Genomic DNA, 22097 nt, shown 5'->3' with positions numbered 1-22097 from the left:
CAGTATGCCATATATATAAAATGGAGCGTTCATTTGCAACACAAAGAGGATATATAGATGAGTTTAAGAAGATTTGGGGACCATTAACAGAATTTTTCAAATTTTTTTTTTTTTATTTATAAAATTTTCATTCTTACAATAAATGAATAGCATAATATTTAGTTTATAATAATTATAGTTGTATGTACAATATCATATCATATATATTGAATACCTTTCCCCTGTTATTTGTTTTTTCATTTTTCCTCGTATTAATTTCTATATTTCCCTCCCTAACCCTATATTATTATTATCAATGTGTTAAGATATCTGATCTTTAGAATATTTTGTCAATGGATCCCATATTTTCTTAAAATTTTTTATATTTCCTTGTTGTAATGCCAATATTTTCTCCATTTTGTATATGTGACACACCGAGTTCCACCAGAATGTATAATTTAGCTTGGTATAATCCTTCCAATTTTGTGTGATTTGCTGCATGGCAACTCCTGTCAATATTAAAAGCAATTTGTTATTGTTTGCTGATATTGGGCTTTGTATTCTCATTGCAGTACCAAATAATATGATATTGGATAAGAGGGGTGTGGGTGGGTTTATTTTATCCATATCATAATATAAACAATTCATCATTGTATCTTGTCATATTGTATGCAATTTTCAAAGGAAGGGGAGGGGGTAGGTTTATAATTAGAGTAATAGTTGGTATACTTAAGTATGATATGCTTTTTCAATATTATAATACAGTATTATATAATAATATGTTGTATTTACAATGATCTATGAAGGATTATCAAGTGTGTACTCAATGAAATTGTATAAATTTATGTGATACACTTGTTAAATGAAAAATGAATAAACTAAAACAAAGGAAATTATACTTCATATTTGTATAGATTATGTAGCTACATAGAAATAGATATAACCACACAAAACTCAACATCATAAATAACTGTATTTTCATTGCCTGTCATAGCACGTAGAACAGCTGATGTACTTTATACGTAAAGAGAATACGAAGCTCAGCATGGAGAACTTTGAGGACGTAGTACAGTTTGGCTCGGTACGGGCTGGCTACATCGAGGGTTTGTTGAGACTCATGCTTGGCATCTATGTCCCCAGGATCTTTGGTAACACCGCATGGCCTGACAGCATCAAGAACAATTTCTCAGCTCAACTGCATCGTTTCCTTGCATCCCTCACAGGTGTAGCAGCTGTTTTGTTTTGTTTCCAACAACCTTTCTAACCAAACCCTTCAAAGCCATTCCCTCCTCACCCACACTGGTTTTCATGAAAATAGAAACATGATGGCAGTTAAAGGCCAAATGGCTCATCTAGTCTACCCATCCCTAGTAACCATTATCTCTTTCTCATAAGAACATAAGAACTGCCATCTCCGGATCAGACCTTCGGTCCATCAAGTCCGGCGATCCGCACACGCGGAGGCCCAGCCAGGTGTACACTCTGAGAGATCCCACATGCCTGTCCCAGGCCCTTTTGAATTCAATAGAAACATGATGGCAGATAAAGACCAAATGGCCCATCCAGTCTGCTCATCCCCAATAATCATTATCTCTTTGGGCTCCTTTTACTAAGGTGTGCTAGCGGTTTTAGCGTGTGCTTAGCACACGCTACAGTGCCACGCGTGCTAAATACTAACGCCTCTATAGAGCTTGTGTTAGTATTTTTTGTTTAGCGCATGGTTTGCTAAAAACGCTAGCGCACCTTAGTAAAAGGAGCCCTTTGTCTCTCTGAGAGATCCCTCACTTTTCCTTCGAACCGGTCTAGACATGTGGGTTTATGCTCTCTTACCAGCAGATGGAGACTGAGAACCACTGGTATGATGACATCAACCTACAAGGATCCTGCACAGTCCGCAGCTAGCTAGTATTTCTCAGTTTCCAACAGACAATATGCCTGCGCAGTCTGAGCTGGCGTGAAAGAATTTGAAGGACTTTAGATTTTCAGAAGTTGGAGTCTTTTTTTTTTTTTTCTGCATCCCTCCTGTGAAAGTGATGTTCAAGATGGTTTAGGCTGGCTGAGCTGGTTCAATAGCAGAACCCAGTGGTATTAGGTCCTTTCCCCCACCCCACCTACTGCCCCAGTTTCCCATCAGAGGGTGCTTGAGGTCAGCTGCTCCTCTTGTTGCGTTCTCCTACTTTTGGGAAGGAGACAAGAGTAAATAAGGAAAAGCAGCTGCCACAAGAAGGTTATACAAAAATTGTTAAAAAAAAAAAAAAAAAAAGAGAATTTAAGGAACAAAATGCAGTTTTAGTAGTGGTTCTGTTTTTTTGTGTTAAGGTGAGTGGTTCTGGTCCAAAGTGAGTTGGCTGCAGTGGTTTTTAGAGAATGACATGGGGGACAATTTTTTCCCCGTCCCCGCGGGAACTCATTTTCCCATCCCATCGAGTTCTTTTCCTCTGCCTGCCCCATTCCTGCAAACTCTGACCTCATCTGCCCAATTCTCAAACACTTTGAAATCATAAGTGTTCAAGGCTTGTGCGGTTAAGGCAGAGCTTACAGGAATGGGACAGGGACAAAACTCACAGGGACAGGACGGGAAAATTGAGTCCCTGCAGCGACAAATTTGTCCCCATGTCATTCTCTAGTGGGTTTGAATTATAGCCATTTCGGGGCAGACAGAGCACGGCAATCACCTCTCTCAGTGCCTCTATCTGGTGATGTGGCTGCAAGAGTGAGTATAAGATGAGGGAATAACATTGCAGCGGCAAGCATCAAATTTCAGTGAGCAATAGCATCATGGTGGCCACATGAAACATAGAAACATAGAAGGTGACGGCAGATAAGGGCCAAGGCCCATCAAGTCTGCCCACATCAATGACCCTCCCCTACCTCTCTTTGCGAAGAGATCCCACCTTTCGATCCCATTTAGCTTTAAAATCAGGCACACTGCTGGCCTCAATCACCTGCATCGGAAGACCATTCCATCGATCCACCACCCTCTCGGTGAAGAAGTATTTCCTGGTGTCGCCATGTAATGTCCCTCCCCTGATTTTCCATGGATGCCCTCGTGTTGACGTGGGTTCCTTGAAGAAGAAGATATCCTCCCCCACCTCGATACGGCGCGTGAGGTACTTGAATGTCTCGATCATGTCCCCCCTCTCCCTGCATTCCTCAAGGGAGTAGAGCTGCAGTTTATTCAGCCGTTCCTCATACGGGAGATCCCTGAGCCCCGTGACCATCCGTGTGGCCATTCGCTGGACCGACTCAAGTCTCAGCACATCTTTGCGGTAATGTGGTCTCCAGAATTGTACACAGTATTCCAGATGGGGTCTCACCATGGACCTATATAATGGCATTATGACTTCGGGCTTACGGCTAACGAAACTCCTTCGTATGCAACCCATGATTTGTCTGGCTTTAGATGAAGCTTTCTCCACCTGAGTTGCAGTCTTCATGTCCTCACTGATGATTACCCCTAAGTCTCGTTCCGCTACAGTTCTCTCTAGGATCTCACCATTAAGAGTGTAAGTCTTACATGGATTTCTGTTGCCTAGGTGCATGACCTTGCATTTTTTGGCATTGAAGTTTAGTTGCCAGGTCCTGGACCAATTCTCCAGTAGGAGGAGGTCGTGTGCCATGCTGCAGTGGAGGTAACAGGACAGTATTGGTCTGTGATAAGCCCAGTCTGATCAATGGCAGCAGTTATATTGGGCCTGGATGTAGATAAGTTCCATGAGGAGGGAATGCTGGTTTTAGTAGGTGCCGCATTTTCCTTGATTGAGGCTCAGGTCCCTATAGGAGAAATGGGATTTTCTCTTTAAAAAATATATAGACTGCACGATCTAAAATTCTAGGCAGTTTAGAACAGAACAGGCTAGCATGAGATCTTCGGGTTAACAGTACGCTTAAGCTATCCATGCAGACTCATTGTTCTCCTTGCTTTAGTTTCTATACTTTACCCTAAACCTCTGTGTGACTGATATTCTTATTTCCGAAATATTTTTCAAATTTACCACCCCTTTTATGAAGCAGCGTTAGGTTGTTTTTATCACTGGTTGCAGCAGTAAAAACTCCAATTCTCATAGAATTCTTTAGAGCGTCAGAGTATCTGTATCTGTATCCGTAGAAGCTTTGTTAGCCGGAAGCCAGAGGTCATTATGCCATTGTGCAGAAGCATGGTGAGACCTCATCTGGAGTACTATGTGCAATTCTGGAGGCCGCACTACCGTAAGGATGTGCTGAGAGTTGAGTCGGTTCAGCGAATGGCCACCAGGATGATCCTGGGGCTCAAGGATTTCTCGTATGAAAATAGGCTGCACAAGTTATGGCTATACTCTCTCGAAGAATTTAGGGAGAGGGGAAATATGATAGAGACATTTAAGTACATCACTGGTCACATAGAGGTGGAAGACGACGTTTTCCTTCTAAAAGGACCCTCGTCCACAAGGGGACATCTGCTGAAAATCAGGGGGGGGGGGGGAAATTTCATGGGGATACCAGGAAGTACTTCTTCACTGAAAGAGTGGTGGACCATTGGAATGAGCTCCCGGAGCAGGTGATCGTAGCCAGCAGCATACAAGATTTTAAGAATAAATGGGATGCCCACGTCGGATCCCTATGAGGGTAGCATAGAGGAGGGCAGCTTGGGGACGATTGATAGAGTGTAGATTGGGGGAGGGTTGTTGGAGTGGGCAGACTTGATGGGCTATGGCCCTTTTCTGCCGTCATTTTCTATGTTTCTAGTTTTTACCGCTGCGGTTAGCAATAAAAAAAAGCCTAACGTGGCTTCATAAAAGGGAGCCTTAGGTTGTAAACTGCTTAGGTCTGGCTGGTACAGTTGTAGTGGTATAGAAATAGATAGTGTGAAATAAATAAAATCAAAAACATGAAACATAATAACAGTAAGTTAACATATTTCCACAAAATCAATATTATAAATAAAATAAATGTATAAAAAATGTGTACAATGAAACATGCAAAACTTTAACTAAAAACAAAATATAACCAGTAGGATACTCATTTTAAAAAATGCAACCCATAAATATGTAACTTTGCTTCAAATCATCATAGACCCTGACCCTTTAAAACAGAAATATATCTTTGATATAAAGCACCATTCTTCAAAATTAAAAAGCAGATCAAAAACATTTCATATTATTCTAAGAATGTCTTTCTCCAGAGACAAAAGGAACCAGTAGAGATGGAAGAGATGTATCAACTGGGACTTTATTGTTTTTTGAAAACACGAACAACTGACTTGACATGGCCAATGTTTCAGCATCTAAGTGCCTTCTAATTTACATCAAAACTGCTGCTATATTGTGGTGTTTTGATGTATGATGACTCGCTTGAACTGTTAATCTTTAGCCGAGGCCTTTCCTACCTGCAGTCTCAACGCCACTGGACAGGATTGGAATTATTTTGTGGAGTGTCCATATTCGTTCATCTGGTGGGGTTGAAGAGTTGCTGAGGTGATGGAGGTCAGCTGTGGTGCACTGTGAACATCGATGGAGTAGGTGGCCTGCGAGGGCATCCTACTTGCTGGCGCTCCTGTTAACCCTTTCAGGACCAAGGGACATATTTGTCCCATAACTTTAAAATCCTATAAATTTTGATTGGGATAGTCTACAGTTCTAAATTTGATATGTACGGATTTCATATGATACTGCCTTTATGTAAACAAACTGGTTCCGACATTCATTCATTAGCGTCGTTGCCAGATTGACGAGAAGATTCACTTGCCACACTGTCCATAAGCCAGAAGTTTGATTTTTTTTTTTTTTAAAATAATGATATTTCACACAAAAAAATCAATTTTTTGGCATCTGCAAGCCCTTTTTACCATAAAAATGTCATCAAAACCACAAAAATTGGCCTACGATCCTTATGGTCCTGAAAGGGTTAAAAACCGCGGAGACCAAAGATGACAGAGCCAGAGAACAGGGATTATGGAAGTCTCCTACTGATGCAGCATACAGCTGGCAAATCAACCCTATCTGAGGCTGACTGAAGAGTCCTCCTTCTCTCCTCGACCTGCTGCCTTCAGCCGTTGGGCCCCTCCTGCCTCTGTGAACTTCTTCAGTTATCCTGCCTTCGACTGCTCCTGGACCTGGGTAGTGGCGCCTTCCCTTGCCATCCTGATTGCAGAAGTTGTCCTACTGTGGAGACCAAGCTGCCTTAACGATAGATTTTAAATTACTCTCCATTATTTTTCTTTCTTTTTATTATACTTGTTTTTGTTATTATTTATTGATTGATTGATCTGTCCAGCTTATGAGAAAATCTTATTTATATATATATATATATTTTTTTTTTCCCCTACACTCTGACCCCCGCGCTACACGGAAGTACTAACGCCAGCTCTATGGAAGCGTTAGCGTCTAGCATGCGCTAAAACTGCTAGCGCAGCTTAGTAAAAGGAGCCCTAAGTAAACGGGACAAAAATGTTGAATTGAGCGGCCGTGACAACAAAAACCATGTTTGATTCTAGGATCACTGCTTAGCAGCTCTAAATTCTGCCCTGCCAACACTGTCAAGTACAGCAGACACAGAACCACCTCAAGTTCTACCCCATTGCACCTACTGAGCTGCCAACGCAATGCCTCGGCAACAATACAGGAGTTCACATTTCCCTTAATTCATACACGACATGCTTGAGAACCACTGCAGTAGCCATAGTGGCCTGTAAAATTGCTTGACTCTGGACCTTAAGGCTTCATGAAGATCTCCATGGAAAAAAAGGTTAAATATGCGGTATCTAAAGTTTAAAGAAAACACTGCTTTACCCGAAGAGTAATGCCCCATACAATTACAGGAGCAATCATCCTACAAATCCAATACCAATATTATAGCCGTCTGTACAATCGAGGGGAAGAAAGCAATCTTGTTCTGCATTCCCCATCAGTGTGCAACAACACAAGCCTTCCATCAGCATGAAAGGCCAAAGGAATGGGAAGTTCCGTCCACCTGTTCAAATTTCATTCTCAAAAAAATGTTCTTTGTTATTGACTACCTTCCTGTTGGTCATCTTCAATTTTGGGCAGGAGAGTATGACAAACCATTAGTTGACAAATGGGTGCTTAGGATTATAGACTGCAGCTACAAGATAAATTTCCTCCACCTTTTCCTTATAAAGCCATCGGTGCAAGACTCCTGCCTCTAGAAGCAGATCAGTATCCTTGGTATAGAAATACAGACCCTCCTTTGGGGTGATATTCCATGTACATCCTCTTTCCCAAGAGATTAGGAGGTCTCGGATTCTCATTGAGCTAAGGGACCTGAACTGTTCCATCAAAAAAGAAAAAAAATCAAAATGAACTCACTTGGAGCCATCTTTTCCCACCTCTGCCAAAATGACTGGCTGGCTTTCCTAAATTTCAAAGACTTGTATCTCAAAACCTTGTATCTCTACACACCGCTTCAGTCTTATGGTTCACGTTCCAAAATTACCATTAGTACTACAAAGTTCAGACTCCTCCAGGAGTGGCCCATGTGAGGAGATCTGGAATCTTTATCTTTCTCTTCTACATGGCTGGCCTATCTTTGCAAGATCACAACAGGAGGCTGAGTTTTTTTCTCTGATATTGACTGAAAAGGGAGAACCAGGCTAAAAGAGGGCCATTCTCTCTGGATGTGACAAGAGACATGTCTGTATTATTTTCTATGGAAAGTCACTCTTACAGGTAGGAAGATTTTGAGAAAACTTAAGAAAATACATCTTTTGTGAAGATGTTGATAACTTTCTAGCAGAAGTTTCACAAGTACAGTCTGACTGGAACAGACATAGAGGACAGTGGTAAGAACAAGATTAGGAAATCACAGTACTGCAGCCTGAGGCAAGCCAAGGAGAGAGGTGAAACAGAGAAAACAAGGGACAGGTAAAGGAAGCAAGCGATAGTTACCCAATTGCCTGCAATTTTACTGGGTAGAACTCGGCAAGTTCCAGTTTCCCAGAAATCAGTCAGATTGGTAGTAGCTAGGTATGTCCCAGCAAGCAGATGGAGATTTAGGTGACCAGATGTTTGGGTAAAGGCCTTACTAGTTTTTAGCATCTATTCATTAATTTAATACATACAGCTTTTCTTAGACTATTACAAAGTTTGGTGGTAAGGTATTGGGAGGGGAAGTCCTAGATGTTGGCTTAAGTGCATGTATACTCATCTACCTAGGATCATAAGATAACAAAAAATGTCTGGAATGAGTAACATCCTACAACAGGGGTGTCAAAGTCTCTCCTCGAGGGCCGCAATCCAGTTGGGTTTTCAGGATTTCCCCAATGAATATGCATGAGATCTATTTCCATGCACTGCTTTCATTGTATACTAATAGACCTCATGCATATTCATTGGGGAAATCCCGAAAACCCGACTGGATTGCGGCCCTCAAGGAGGGACTTTGACATCCCTGTCCCACAAGCTATTACATCCTATGACTGGCATCCTTTAGTGCAGAGCTGCCCAAGTCCGGTCCTCGAGATCTACTGGCAGGCCAGGTTTTCAGGATATCCACAATGAATATGCATGAGAGAGATTTGCCTGCAATGCCTTCTTGATATGCAAATCTCTCTCTCTCATGCATATTCATTGTGGATATCCTGAAAACCTGGCCTGCCAGTAGATCTCGAGGACCGGACTTGGGCAGCCCTGCTTTAGTGATATGGATAGGCCAGTTGGTTTTTTCTGCCATTATCTACTGTACTATTTCATTTTTCCCTTCTCTTTATGTCAACCCAAAACAAAACTGTTCCTTGTTTTACCTGGTTCAAGTGTTTTAAAAAATTTTATTTTTATTTTCTGATTCATCAAATACCACATCAAACAAATCCTGCCTCTCGCTGTTTCAGATACACGTCATAAGCTGGAAGGTCACACAGTCCTCTACATCCCTACAGAAGCTCTGCATGTGAAACAAGAGATCGCAGTGAAAGACAAGGAGCTGGTACAGCGTCTGGAAAGTGAGTGGCAGCCTTGCTTCTCCTGTGAATCCTTTCAAGTAAAGTCACACGATAAAGAGTTTATGCTTGTGGGGGAAATATATTTTTTAAAGTATTTTTATATATTACTGATAAAGTACTCAAGGCAAAGTAGAATAAAAATTGTAAAATAAAAATTACAGCATAGCATAGATTTCTGATGCACTGAGTTCGCGGTTAATATTATAATCATGAGCATGCAATTCAGGATTTTTGGAAGAGCCATGTTTTTAGGGATTTACGGAAAAAGTCTACATGGAGGTAGTGCGGATCTCTGCAGGTGGCGAGTTCCACATTTTTGCAGCTTGATAACAAAAGTTGCTGTGTAGTTGCTGTGAAGTTGCTGTGTAGCCTCTTATACTTTATTCCTTTCAGAGATGATATTGAGTTGATTGGTGTTACGGAGAATATATTTTCATTCGCCTACTCATTTCTTTAAAACTATGTTTTCATTAAGTATATAGTCATCTAAGATAAAACAAGTACATCAAAGCAAGCCTAGTGTAAATAAATCAGTGACATTGTCCCTCAAGGACATCTGTATCACAGCCAAATCTGCTAAACGTAATCACAATAGTTCCCTGCTCTTTCTATAAATCTAGGCAGTTTACAAAATCATATATAAAATTTAATCATGAGTATAAAATATATACAATCCACAACCAGTCGGCAATCTTATATAGCCTAGCTTATTTACAAAACATTGTCTTAATTTGCATTCAACCACTAGGAAATTTAAATAACTTCTTTCATTTACTTTATTTGTTTGCACAGACCTCAAAGATACCACTCAGTCAATGGTGTAATCAGGGTGAGCAGCACCTGGGGTGGTGTCGCCCATCCCCCCCATCACGCCCACGCCCCATTCCTTTCCCGGTACCTTTTTAACTAGAGGTCTGCATGAGAATGGGGATCGCGGGAATCCCGCGGGTCCCGCGGGAATCCCCCCTAACCCACGGGACTCCCACGGGGACCCCCCTATGACCCACAGGACTCCCACGGGGACCCCCTCTAGCCAACGGGACTCCCACGGGGATGGAAGGCTTTGGAAGCAGGGTTCGTCCATATAATATAATGGACACATCAGCCTTAGTAAAAGAGGGGGTTTATAAGTTAATTATCTGAACAGAAAGCAAAAAAAGGGTTCCACCAGTCCAGTCCTCCGCGGGTGTTTGATGAAAATGCATACCATGGTTATTATTGCTGTTGTACTTACTGTTGCTTAATAAAATAGATTTAAACATAAAAGGGTTCCACCAAAGAGATTCCACAAGGAAAACAGCAGCGCAAACACAAAAGAAACAGTGGAATTGATGATCCTGTCAGAAGTAATTGCTGCTTTTTATGGGGACGGGTGGGGATGAAGGTAATTTCTTGCGGGGATGGGTAGGGACGGAGAGGATCCTGGCGGGGACGGGCGGGGATGGGTGGGATTTCTGTCCCCGTGCAACTCTCTATTTTTAACTTCTCCGGCGTAAGCAGCATGCCCACATTGGTGTCAGCTCACCCTTTGATGTCACTTCCTAGGCAAAGTGGTTGCAGTTGAAGCAAGCCATTCAGAAGGAGTTCCCTGATTGGCAAAATCTAAAAAATTTTTATAGTTTGCAGATCCTTTCCTTCCAGATAGATTCGCTAGAACATCAGGCCTCCAGGTGGTATAAATTAATATCAGAGTTCTTGAATAAAAAAACAAACACTGGTCTTCGTGACATTTGGAGCATCCGAGATAAAGCAGTATATTTCTGCATCTCGATGGCCACGAATTTGGACTGGGAGATTGAAATGTACAGTGTCAGCATCTATGAGACAGACATGGTTTTTTTATTAGATAGATCTTTTTGGACCTCTGTTAGGTTACATAAGTTAGATAATTCTAAATCTAATAGATGCTGGCACTGTCATTTAGACACTGGGACACTGGATCATCTGTTGTTCTATTGTCCATTGATACTTAGCTTCTGGAGGTTAATATAGGGTAAAATTAACATTTTGGAATCATCAATTCCTTTAACTTATGAGGCAGTCATTTGTGTACAATATTACATGTTAAACCCCCTTTAGATCAATATAGAAGTCATCTTTTCCTTATAATGACTGGGATAGCCATCCAGATGATCACCCGAAATTGGAAGAAATGTGATCGTTTAAATTTTTCGTTCTGGTGGGCAAGTCTTTGCTCTAGTTATAGATTTGAAAGAATAAATGCTGGAAATTTAGGACATGGTAATATATTTAAATTAATATAGGGCCCATTGGCATCTTATGTTACCTCATTGTAATTGTTTGTTGACTGTGAATCAGTTTGTTCTTTACTATGGTACATATCCAGGGCAGGGGGGAGAGGGATTCTTTATGTCATAAGTTGATTTTTGAATATTTATAACTGGGATGGGTGTGAAGATATCATTATTCAGAATAGATAGGATATTTATGATAATATATGTTTGTGTTAAACGGAATGATAATTGTTTGGGTATGGGGGGAAAGGATGATTATGAACATGAGAAAGATGAATGTGCTTTTATTGTATTACTATGAGTTGCATTGGTTGTATTGCACTGTTGTAGTTTTGAAAAAAAATTTTTTTTAAAAAAAATTCTTTATTCATTTTAAAACTTTCACCAAGTGAAATATAATAAACACATTTAGCTTGAGCACTTGAACATCTTATCATTATATCTTATAATTAAAAAATGTAACCCTCATTCCACCCACCCTCAAAACCCTCTATTCATTATAAGATCATATAATTTGAATCCCACCCCCCACCCAATATTGAATGATGTATAATTAATAGAAAAATGGCATTTAATCATGACAGAAAGATGTTAATGGCTCCCATATTTTAATAAAATTTTTATAATTTTTATAATAAAATTTTTATAAATTGATCTTTCCATTCTATGTATTTGACATACTGAATTCCACCAAAAATTAAAATTAAGCCTACTGTGATCCTTCCAGTTATTAGTAATATGTTGGATGGCAACTCCAGTCAAAATCATTAAAAGTTTGTTGTTACACGCTGATATCTGACTCTTTTCTCATAGACATTCCAAATATCACAGTATCATATGATAACACTACATGGTTTTCCAATAAACAATTTATTTGATCCCAGATTGAGTTCCAAAAGGCTAAGATATGGGGACAGTAGAATAAAAGATGATCCAAAGTCCCAATCTCTAATTTACAATGCCAGCACCTATCGGACAAGGAACTATTTAATTTTTGTAATCTAACAGGGTCCAAAAAGCTCTATGTAACAAAAAAAACCACGTATGTCTCATAGACGCTGACATTGTACATCTCATTCTCCAAGACCAAATTTGTGGCCATTGAGATGCTGAAATCTGATGCTTAATCTCAATGCTCCAAATATCCCTCAGACCATTTTTAGGTTGTAGTTTTGAAAATTAATAAAGAATTTAAAAAAAAAAGAAAAAAAAGAGCTCAGAACGGGTTACAGGTGAGATTGTGAGCACAACACTGTCACTCTGTGAAGATTCAAGCAAGGTCATATTAGCCCTGAAGAAACGGCTTAGTGCTGTGAAATGTTGGCATTTGAACAGACTGCTTTAAACACTCACAGTGTTTTCAGTTGCAAAATATCTCAGTCCTCAATCATTTTAAACCTCAACGGCGAGTTGTCGCTCGATGACACTTTTTTAGCCAATGATGTGGAGGTGGTGGTTTGAGCTTGAGCTCTGCCAATAAAACCTGAGGCTTTTTCTTCCATTTGAGCAGACTCTCAGCTACCTTTTTAAGAGGAGATTTTTTGCACTACTTTACAGGTTGAACATACATAATTTCAGTACAAGATCTTTTACCTCACACCATTTGACTTCCATACTGTAATCATAGGACACCTAAAAGCTGATAGGTGTTAGGTTTTTTGGTTCAAGTGGATGAACATGTTGGATCAGACAACCTATCGGCTATAGGACACCTCCGGGCACCTTGGCAGCTTCAGATGATGTCACCATAACGTGTAGCTGTATTTCTCTGGTGTCTAAGGAAAACTTCTGTTACCAGTATGCAACTTTTGCTTTCCTTTCAAATTTCACTCTGAGGCAGCCTGTAAAATGTGAAGCACACTTTTGTTTTTCTCTGAACATCAAGCTGAAAGTCAAAGACCAGCATCATGTTTATAGAATGATAAGATAACTGACCATTTTTTTTCTGGTGAAGCCATGAGATAAACTTTGTTCTTCAAATTAAAAAATGAGGCCACTTTTATTTTGGGGATGCTTCAAACGGGATTATAGTGGCAAGAGCAGGTGCCCTGAGTACTCTCTCAGTCCCATATTTTTGAACTGCTCCTGCCCTTCGAAATACTATTTAGCCAGTCTTCTATAAATCTTTCCACATGCTGGCTGTCTGAGCCCGCAGGCATTCCAGTTATCCAAATATTATTTCTCTACGAGTGACTCTCAAGATTATCCAAGTTTATCCTTTGGGACTCTAGATACTTTAATAACTTCAATTTGCTAGTTTCTGGCTCCTTCATTCTGTCCTTCATTGTACTGATTATTTGCTCTGCTTGACTCAGCCTCTTTCTCTGCTACTCCGGCTCCTGCCTTAGGAGGGAAATTGCTATTAAATCATCTATTTTATCTGTCAAGGACTTCTGGCAATTTATTTATCACAGAAATGATACCATAGTTTCTCTTTGCTCCCTCCCATTTAAGCCCAGCTACGTAAGTAGAAAATGGCAGTGTGAATCCTCTGAATCAGGCTTTCCTAGCAAACTGATTTAATTTTCTGCTACTCCACTTGGGTGGTTCATGACCACATTTCATAATTCTCAGAAGTTCTATGTAAATGGAAAAGAATGTGTGTTTTCTCCCTGTGCTGCTGCAGAGCTCAATAAGACACTTCTTCCCTCTCAGGCAGCCATCTTTAGACCCTAATAGCCTGCCTTATGATACACTTCTTATCTCTTGCCTCCTTTGCATTTATGACAGCAGCTTTGGAACAGCTAGAGATTTGAGGGGAAGAGAGAGAGCGAGCAACTGGACCTATGCACCGAGTCAAAATAGGACACTCTATGAGCTCCTATTGATATTGTGTGTCAGAATGTTGACCTAAAGCTTAAATGGGGTTTCTCAGCAAACAGAATAATATCTGTCACAAAAGTGGATGATGTCATTTGACAGCACCGAGAGGATCAGTTCTCTCAGAGCTCAAAGAAACTGAGAAGGCCTTTTCGAGCATGTATACGTCTCTCCGCACTGCTGTTTGCCCAAGAATTCAGACATATTTTGCAGACATATTTTGTCCATTGAAGTGAACAGATGGATTTGTTTTCTCTCTCTATCTTCTAAGGTTTCTTTTTTAGATTGCCCTTATTTGGAAGGCTGAGCCCTAGTGGTATTGCTGGAAGACTACTACTAGGGGTCAGTACCCTCATTTTGAGACCCAGAACCAATCCTATAATACTATCAACATTTTCCTCAAAATTGCATAACTTAGACAGCAAAGAAGTCCTCTGTACCTTAGACTGCAGACGCACTGCCCTACATTACCTGTACTAGAGAGTTGCGCGGGGACAGAAATCCCACCCATCCCCGCCCGTCCCCATCAGGATCCTCTCCGTCCCCACCTGTCTCCGTCAGGATCCTCTCCGTCCCCACCCGTCCCCGTAAGGAATTACCTCCATCCCCGCCCGTCCCCACAAAAAGCAGCAATTACTTCTGACAGGATCATCAATTCCACAGTTTCTTTTGCTGTTTTCCTCGTGGAATCTCTTTGGTGGAACCCTTTTTTTGTTTTCTGTTCAGGTAATTAACTTATAAACCTCCTCTTTTACTAAGGCTGATGTGTCCATTATATTATATGGACAAACCGTTCTTCCAAAGCCTTCCATCCCCGTGGGAGTCCCGTTGGCTAGAGGGGGGTCCCCGTGGGAGTCCCGTAGGCCAGAGAGCGGTCCCCGTGGGAGTCCCGTGGGTTATGGGGGGATTCCCGCGATCCCCGTTCCCGTGCAAACCTCTAACCTGTACATAATATGACCCCATAGAAAGGCTTCTCAATTATTCTTGTCTTGTAAAGCAAACAAACTGGGTGTGGCAATCTCCAAAGAATCTCATCTTATTTCTTGTCTGAGGAGTGTGTGGCGCAGTGGTTGGATCTACAGCCTCAGCACCCTGGGGTTGTGGGTTCAAACCCCGCGCTGCTCCTTGTGACCCTGGGTAAGTCACTTAATCCTCCATAGCTCCAGGTACGTTAGATAGATTGTGAGCCCACCGGGACAGAGAGGGAAAATGCTTAAGTACCTGATTGTAAAAACCGCTTAGATAACCTTGATAGGCGGTATATAAAATCCTAATAAACTTGAAACTTGAAACTTGACTGTATTTTGCTCTGTTATAAGCAAACTTCCTCTATCAAGTAAAGTAGGTGATCATTTTTCTTCTATATTTATATTTCTTTATTTGACAATCAAAATCAAAACACAAGAAAAAATATAATGAAATTAGAAATTATCACTAAATCCACATAATTCAGGAAAAAAAATTTTAAATACACAATATAGTTAGTCCACAATCAATTGGGGACAGAGCTGAAATTGCTGAAATTTAACTAATAAATTATGTAACTAGGAAAACCAAAAGGTGGCTCGACTGCCATAGAACAATCCCTTATCTAAACGGAGTGAGAATCAGAGTTAATTATTACTTATTGTCTTGAGAAGCAATAAATTTAGATAACTGCTGCGGTTCATAAGAAACATATCTGTTCTCTTTGTAAATCATTACACATTTACAAGGGTACCTCAGGACAAAGGTCACCCCCAATTGAACCACCTTAGGTCTTTTTTTTTTTTTTTTTTTTTATAAATCTTTATTCATTTTCAAAAATTACAACAAGTGTACAACATTCATTCAGAAATACCTTAATTCATCACTTGACATTCTTATTTGTATTACTCCAATTAAATAATTATATAAGAATCCCACCCCTCCCGCCCATATACCAATAAATATCAATTATCAATTATTATCCTTCAGAATCCCACTCCCTTATCTTATTCAATATTTTGGTGTTTAAGATGTCTGATCATTAGAATAAATCGCCAATGACCCCCAAATCTTTTTAAACTTATTATAATTACCTTGTTGCAGAGCAAATACCCTTTCCATCTTATAAATATGGCACACTGAATTCCACCAAAAAGTATAATTTAATTTAGTATAATCTTTCCAATTCCCTGTAATTTGCTGAATGGCAACCCCTGTTAATATTAATTAAAGTTTATTATTATTCGCTGAAATTTGGCTTTTAAATCTCATTGATGTACCAAATGAAAGGCCAACATTATTTTCTAACAATGAATTAATTTGGGGCCAAATTAACTTCCAAATGGCATTTATATAGGGACAGAAAAATATCAAATGATCTAATGTCCCAGCTTCTAAACCACAATGCCAGCATCTATTGGACCTTGAGCTAACCAACTTCTGTAACCGAACTGGGGTCCATAAAGCTCTATGCAACAAAAAAAAAAAACCTAGTCTGTCTCATAGATGCTGCCCTTGTAGTTTTTAATCTCCAAGACCAAAAACGTGGCCATTTTGTCTATTGAGAAATGCTTATATTTCAAGCATGTGGCTCTTCTGCCATCCACTTTCCCCCTTCAGTCCTGAGCCTTGGTAGAGAGGCAGAGTAGGCAAGAAAAACCCCCCTAGAATGACTGTGAGGGCCACTCCATAGGCCTCTGGGTCTTGCAGCAAAGAACACTGACTTAGATATACACCTAGGGTTACCAGATGTCTGGATTTACCTGGACGTGTTCTCTTTTTAGAGGACTGTCCGGGTGTCTGGAAGGGAAAGGGATTGGGACTTGTATACTGCCTTTTTGTAGTTTTACAACCACACTCGAGCATTTTTCCTATCTGTCCCAGTGGGTTCACAATCTGTGTAATGTTCCTGCCTTCTCCCTTGTCTGAGGTATTCTTCCCTGTCCCCCACCTGCCTCAGGCTCTGCTGAAATTAAACTTCAGGCTGGCCAACAACAGCATCAGTGAGGTGAGCCTGCTGCTGTTGGCCTGCCCCGGATGCCTTCTCTGGAGCAACTTCTTGTTCCTGCATAGGTGCGACGCTTCAGAGAGAGGGCTTCTGGGGCAGGCCGATGGCAGCAGGCACTACTGCTGCTGCTGCCAGCTAACCAGAAGATTAAATTTTGTTGAGAAAGTGGGTGGGTTACAGGGAAAACCATAGGGAGAGAGAGAAACAGTGTCCCACTGGGGCGGGCACTATTGGAGGGAGAGCAGCCACAGGAGGGGGGTTGGAAGGAGGGAGGGAGAGAAAACCTGCAGGGGAGTGGTTTGTGGAGAGAGAGAGAAAAGCACCCAGGGGTAGGTGAAGGAAGAAGCACCTGCAAAGGGGGAGAGGGGTTGGAGTACAGGGGGAGAGAGAGAAACACTAAAAGGGTATAGAAGATGGGAAGGGGGACTAAGAAAGTGGGTGAAAGGTGAGGTGTGGCAGGGGAGAGACTGGTGAAATGTGGGGAGTGGGGCAAGGCAGGGGTGGGACGTAGGGGTGTAGCAGGGTGGGGCAGGATCATGTGTCATCTTTTCTGACTTCACAAATATGGTTAACCCTATGTACACCTCTAGCCCCCTCCTCTCCCTTTAAGCAGCCCAATCCCAGCTGGCAGCAGAAGAGTGAAGCTATGGTTTAGTGAGCCTAGTACTTTGCTAACCTGCTGTTCCTGTTGCCAATGCCTCTCTTGCTTACATGGTTCACAGTTCAAAAGATAAGCAGCTGTTTGACCTGCCTGGTGCTCTGCAAATTTCTACTGCACTCGCCCTACCACCCCCACTCAAATTGGTACACCACTGCATCTAGGTAGGAGTAATTAGATCCAGTCTTTATGAGGAGGAGGGCTCAGATAGGGACTTAGTTTATTCATTTGCTTTTTTCTATTTGAACAAAACTATCCCTGACTTAGCTAGATTAAAGGGGTTTCGATTAGAAAAAATTCCAGAGTAAGGGGCACATCCTCTATCAGTAATAGAAGGCTGCAGTATTCATTATATAGTAAGTATATATGTCTTATGGGAACGTTCCTGAGCTTTTAATCTACAAGATTTGTGTGTATATCACATGGGCTGAGATCTAGAGGGGGTCTCACTGCTTTTCTAAAACTGGATGATACTCTAGTCTAGATTATAATATAATAGCACAAAAAGAAAAGTGAGAGAAATGCATACAAATTTGTACAATAGTGAAACTTAAGTGGAATAGTCCGAATGGAAATTGACAAGGTATCAGTAGAGGCAAAGTATACAGATAGATGGGAGGGCTCCTGGCTAATCTTAGAAGGCAGATATGTGAAGCCCAAAATAAACGGTTTTCTCAGCTGTCTGATTGGTTAAAGCGCTCGATTCTGTGCAATTGTGACAAATCTCTCCCCAATGGGATCTGACGGGAATGCTTTTGTTCTTTGCTTTAGCTGCTATGGTGCACTGGACACGGCAGATTAAAGAGGTTCTCAGTGCACAGGAAACTGTGGAGACGGGAGAGAGCTCTGGACCCTTGGAGGAGATTGAGTTCTGGAGGGATCGCTGCAGTGACTTGTCAGGGATCAGCAAGCAGCTGGACAAGGAAGGAGTGAAGCGTATTGAGTCCCTACTGCAGCTCTCCAAGTCTTCTTATGTTGCACCCTTCAAAAAGTTATCAAATCAGATACAGGTAGAGGAAGCAGAAACTTGTTAAAGGAGGCACGGCTACTCACATGCTGCAATCAGTGCATGTGGCATTTAGCATACCATGAAAGCAGTGCATGCAAATAGATCTCCTGCATATTCATTGGGGAAATCCTGAAAACCCGACTGGATTGCGGCCCTCAAGGAGGGACTTTGAGACCCCTGATATAAAGGATGTAGAAACATAGATGGTAGATAAAGGCCAAATGGCCCATCTGCAGCATTCACTTTCTCCTCCTCTCCCTATTGGCTAAGGCTCTTAACATTTGCATCTCCTCTTCCTATAGGCTAAAGCTCTTTACAGCTGCATTCTGATGTCATAGAACGTTTTCAGGATTTCCCCATGCACTGCTTTCAATGCATATTCATTGGGGAAATCCTGAAAACCCGACTGGATTGCGATCCTCGAAGAGGGACTTTGACACCCATGCCTTAGAGCAAGGCCTGATGATAAGCCATTACAGAATATTTGCCTGCAGAAGACAGTAAATCACTTTGTGGTCCTTTTAATAAGGCGCGCTAGCTGTTTTAGCGCACGCTAAATATTAGCATGTGCTAAACGTGTCCATTATAGTCTAAAAGGACCCCTTTGTTTTGCTGTGGCAGTGTTTCTGTGTTCTACTGACTATATCATGCGATCTCCAGTAGAGTGCTCATGTCTTGCTTTTTATTTGCTGTTAGGATGGGTCCATCCAGGCTCAGTCCAACCTCACCTTCTTGTCCATCCTGAAAGGCCCCTTTGAGGAACTAGCTACCCTAAAAGCTAAGGAGATTGCTAGCAAACTGCCCCACATATTGAGTCTGGTTCGTATCATCTGGGCCAACTCTCCATATTACAACACTAGGGAAAGGCTTACAGCCCTCTTCCGTAAGGTGAGCCAAGTTCTGTGTCTCTAATCAGAAGGATTGCATGTGATTTTTTTTTTAATTTTTTTTTTTGGTTGATTTATTGAACGAAATTCAGTGGTCTTCTCTCATTTTGTTGTTTTACTGATGATGATGATAATTTTATTGTAGTATTGTTTTTCTATAAAAGTGTTAGTTATCCTTGGACAAGCAGGCAGCATATATACTCACATGTAGGTGACTTCATCCACGGAGCCTGTTATGGACAGTACTAAAAGTGCACTGTCGCTTTAAACTTCTTAAAAAGCTTTGAGACTGCCTACACCGCGCACACGCCTTCCCACCTGACGTCGGCTTGCAGTTCCAAGTTTTATGAAATGTGCCTTGGTAAACTTTTACCCTACCTTCTGTTCTTCCCTATTTTCTTTTTTTTTTTTTTTTTTATATACCCTAAATTGTAACTTTACCCTCTTTCCCATCTTTCATGTTTGTTATCATTGAAATTTATTGTTATTATGTTATAGTTTCTTTATTATATTATGTACATCGCCTAGAAATGTGAAATAGGCGATTCATCAAAAGTGAAATAAACTTGAAACTTGAAACTTTATTTAAAATTTAATAAAACGGTTTTATAATAAATTTAAAGTGATGTACATACAAGTAAGAGAAAAAAACATTAAGGGATAGGGTCGCTGGTAGCTAGAAATGCTTATTCTTGAAGGTCACTGCATTGTAGTTATAAAGGAACAGTATATATCTGTTGTTCAGGGCTAAACTAATTTCCGAAAGCGTCAGTGAAAAGGAAGCTTTTTAAAAAATCTTGATTCATTTTTAAAACTTTTAATAAGTGCAATACATGATAAAAACATTTTACACTTTAAAGCAGGGGGGGTCCAACCTTTTGGCTTCCCTGGGCCACATTGGCCAAAAATAATGTTTCTGGGGCCTCACAAACGCGCAAACGCTGCAGCAAGAGAGAGGAGGGGGCCGGCAAGACGGTAAACACCCGGGGGCAGCAGAGGAAAACACTGCATCACCCTCGACCGGGGCCACACAAAATGCTTCACGAGGCCGCAGGTTGGACACCTCTGCTTTAAAGCATCACTTAATATTCTCACAAGATACAAACAGATCAATACCCCTCCCCCTCCCCTACCCTACCCAACGATTATCTGCAAGCTTTTTAGTGAACTTTTGAATCGTTCTAATACTGTTTCTTGCTGAAGATGAATAGGTAAATAATTTCATTGCTGAGGGGCTGTAACTGAAAATATTTCGCTTCACCTTGTATTAATTGCCTTCAAGGCGGGAATTGCAAAAAGATGCTGATATGTAGATCTAAGGGCTCCTTTTACTAAGGTGCGCTAGCGGTTTTAGCGCATGCACAAAATTACCGTGTGCTATAGAGCGCGCACCAGCAAAGTTATTACTGCCTGCTTAAAAGGAGGCGGTAGCGGCTAGCGTGCTCTATTCCGCGCGTTAAGGCCCTAGCGCACCTTTGTGAAAGGAGCCCTAAGTGTTCTAGAAGTGGTGTGAGGAATAAGGAGCTTGTCCAAAACAGCCAGCATGGAGTGAAGAAGTTGTGCTTGGACTGTCCATACAAGTTGCCTTCCCATTAACATTATGGATTATGGAATGCTCTGCCTCTTACTCTTAAGACAAGAATCCAATTTTTCCAAGTTTAAATCAAAGCTCAAAACCTTTCTCTATAAAGAAGTGTACGAGTCATAGACTTTAAGCTTAACTTAAACCTTATAGGGTGTCCTTTTGTTCTTTCCTTCCCCACCACCTTTTTATTTTATAACAATGTAACCCTTTCTTTTTCCCTCTTGTACCTGGTGTAGTTGTCTATGGGATTCGTCTTTCTATGTATTTGTGTTTGTAATCGCCCACAATATTACTGTTTTTAATTTTTTAAATTGTAATGATGTAAACCGCTTTGGAAATGAAACGCGGTATATCAAGTCAACTTGAATTTTCTTAGCCTTTTCAGCTCGTTTGCTTTTATTATTATTAGTGTTTTATTTCTTTGTTCTTATTTTTTTTTTTTTTTTTTTTTAAACATATGTTTATTAACAGTGAAGCAACACAAACAATCAGGCGACAGCAACGCCAGAGCACACAATCAGATACCACACTAGATATAAAAACAACTGGTATAGTCACAACTTTCCAAAAAAAAAAAAAAAATAGCAGGAGGCCGGGAAGAATCCAGGGACAGGACATAAGTGAAAAAGTGCCACCCGAAGTCCGTGCAAACTCCACCCATTTTTACTTGCGCCCGAAAACAACAGAATAAACATCCCCCCAGCCCTACTCTAAAAGCCATGCACACCAAGCACACCCAGAGCAGCAACAAACACACCCCCAGACACACTTTCTTCTATTGAGAAATGTCTTGTTCTTCAAGCATGCTGCCCTTTCCCCATCCACCTCTTCTTTTATGTCACAAGCTTGGGAAAAAAGGCAGAGAGTAGCAATGAAAAAACCAGAATGATGATGGGTCTCCAGGGGCTGTCATTGGCCCCCAGGCTTTGCATTCAAGAACACTTATAAAAGTTTCTCCATAAAATCTAGCAGGATTAGAGGCCTGCAGGGCAGTG

At 41.0% G+C, this 22097-nt stretch overlaps 1 protein-coding gene across 1 annotated transcript in view; it reads left to right on the top strand.

The window, feature by feature from the left end:
* The window catches only part of DNAH2 (dynein axonemal heavy chain 2), a 511463-nt gene that overhangs the window by 84126 nt on the left and 405240 nt on the right, over nt 1–22097 (top strand). The window contains 4 exon segments of the mRNA XM_033923769.1: nt 974–1202; nt 8804–8914; nt 18393–18631; nt 19327–19518. Coding sequence (XP_033779660.1) covers nt 974–1202; nt 8804–8914; nt 18393–18631; nt 19327–19518 — 771 coding nt within the window.

This window comes from Geotrypetes seraphini, chromosome 16, assembly GCF_902459505.1.
Source record: "Geotrypetes seraphini chromosome 16, aGeoSer1.1, whole genome shotgun sequence".
In the NCBI taxonomy this organism is placed as follows: Eukaryota; Metazoa; Chordata; class Amphibia; order Gymnophiona; family Dermophiidae; genus Geotrypetes; species Geotrypetes seraphini.
Note: the sequence above shows the minus strand (reverse complement) of the source record. Positions and strands in the feature narration are given on the sequence as shown.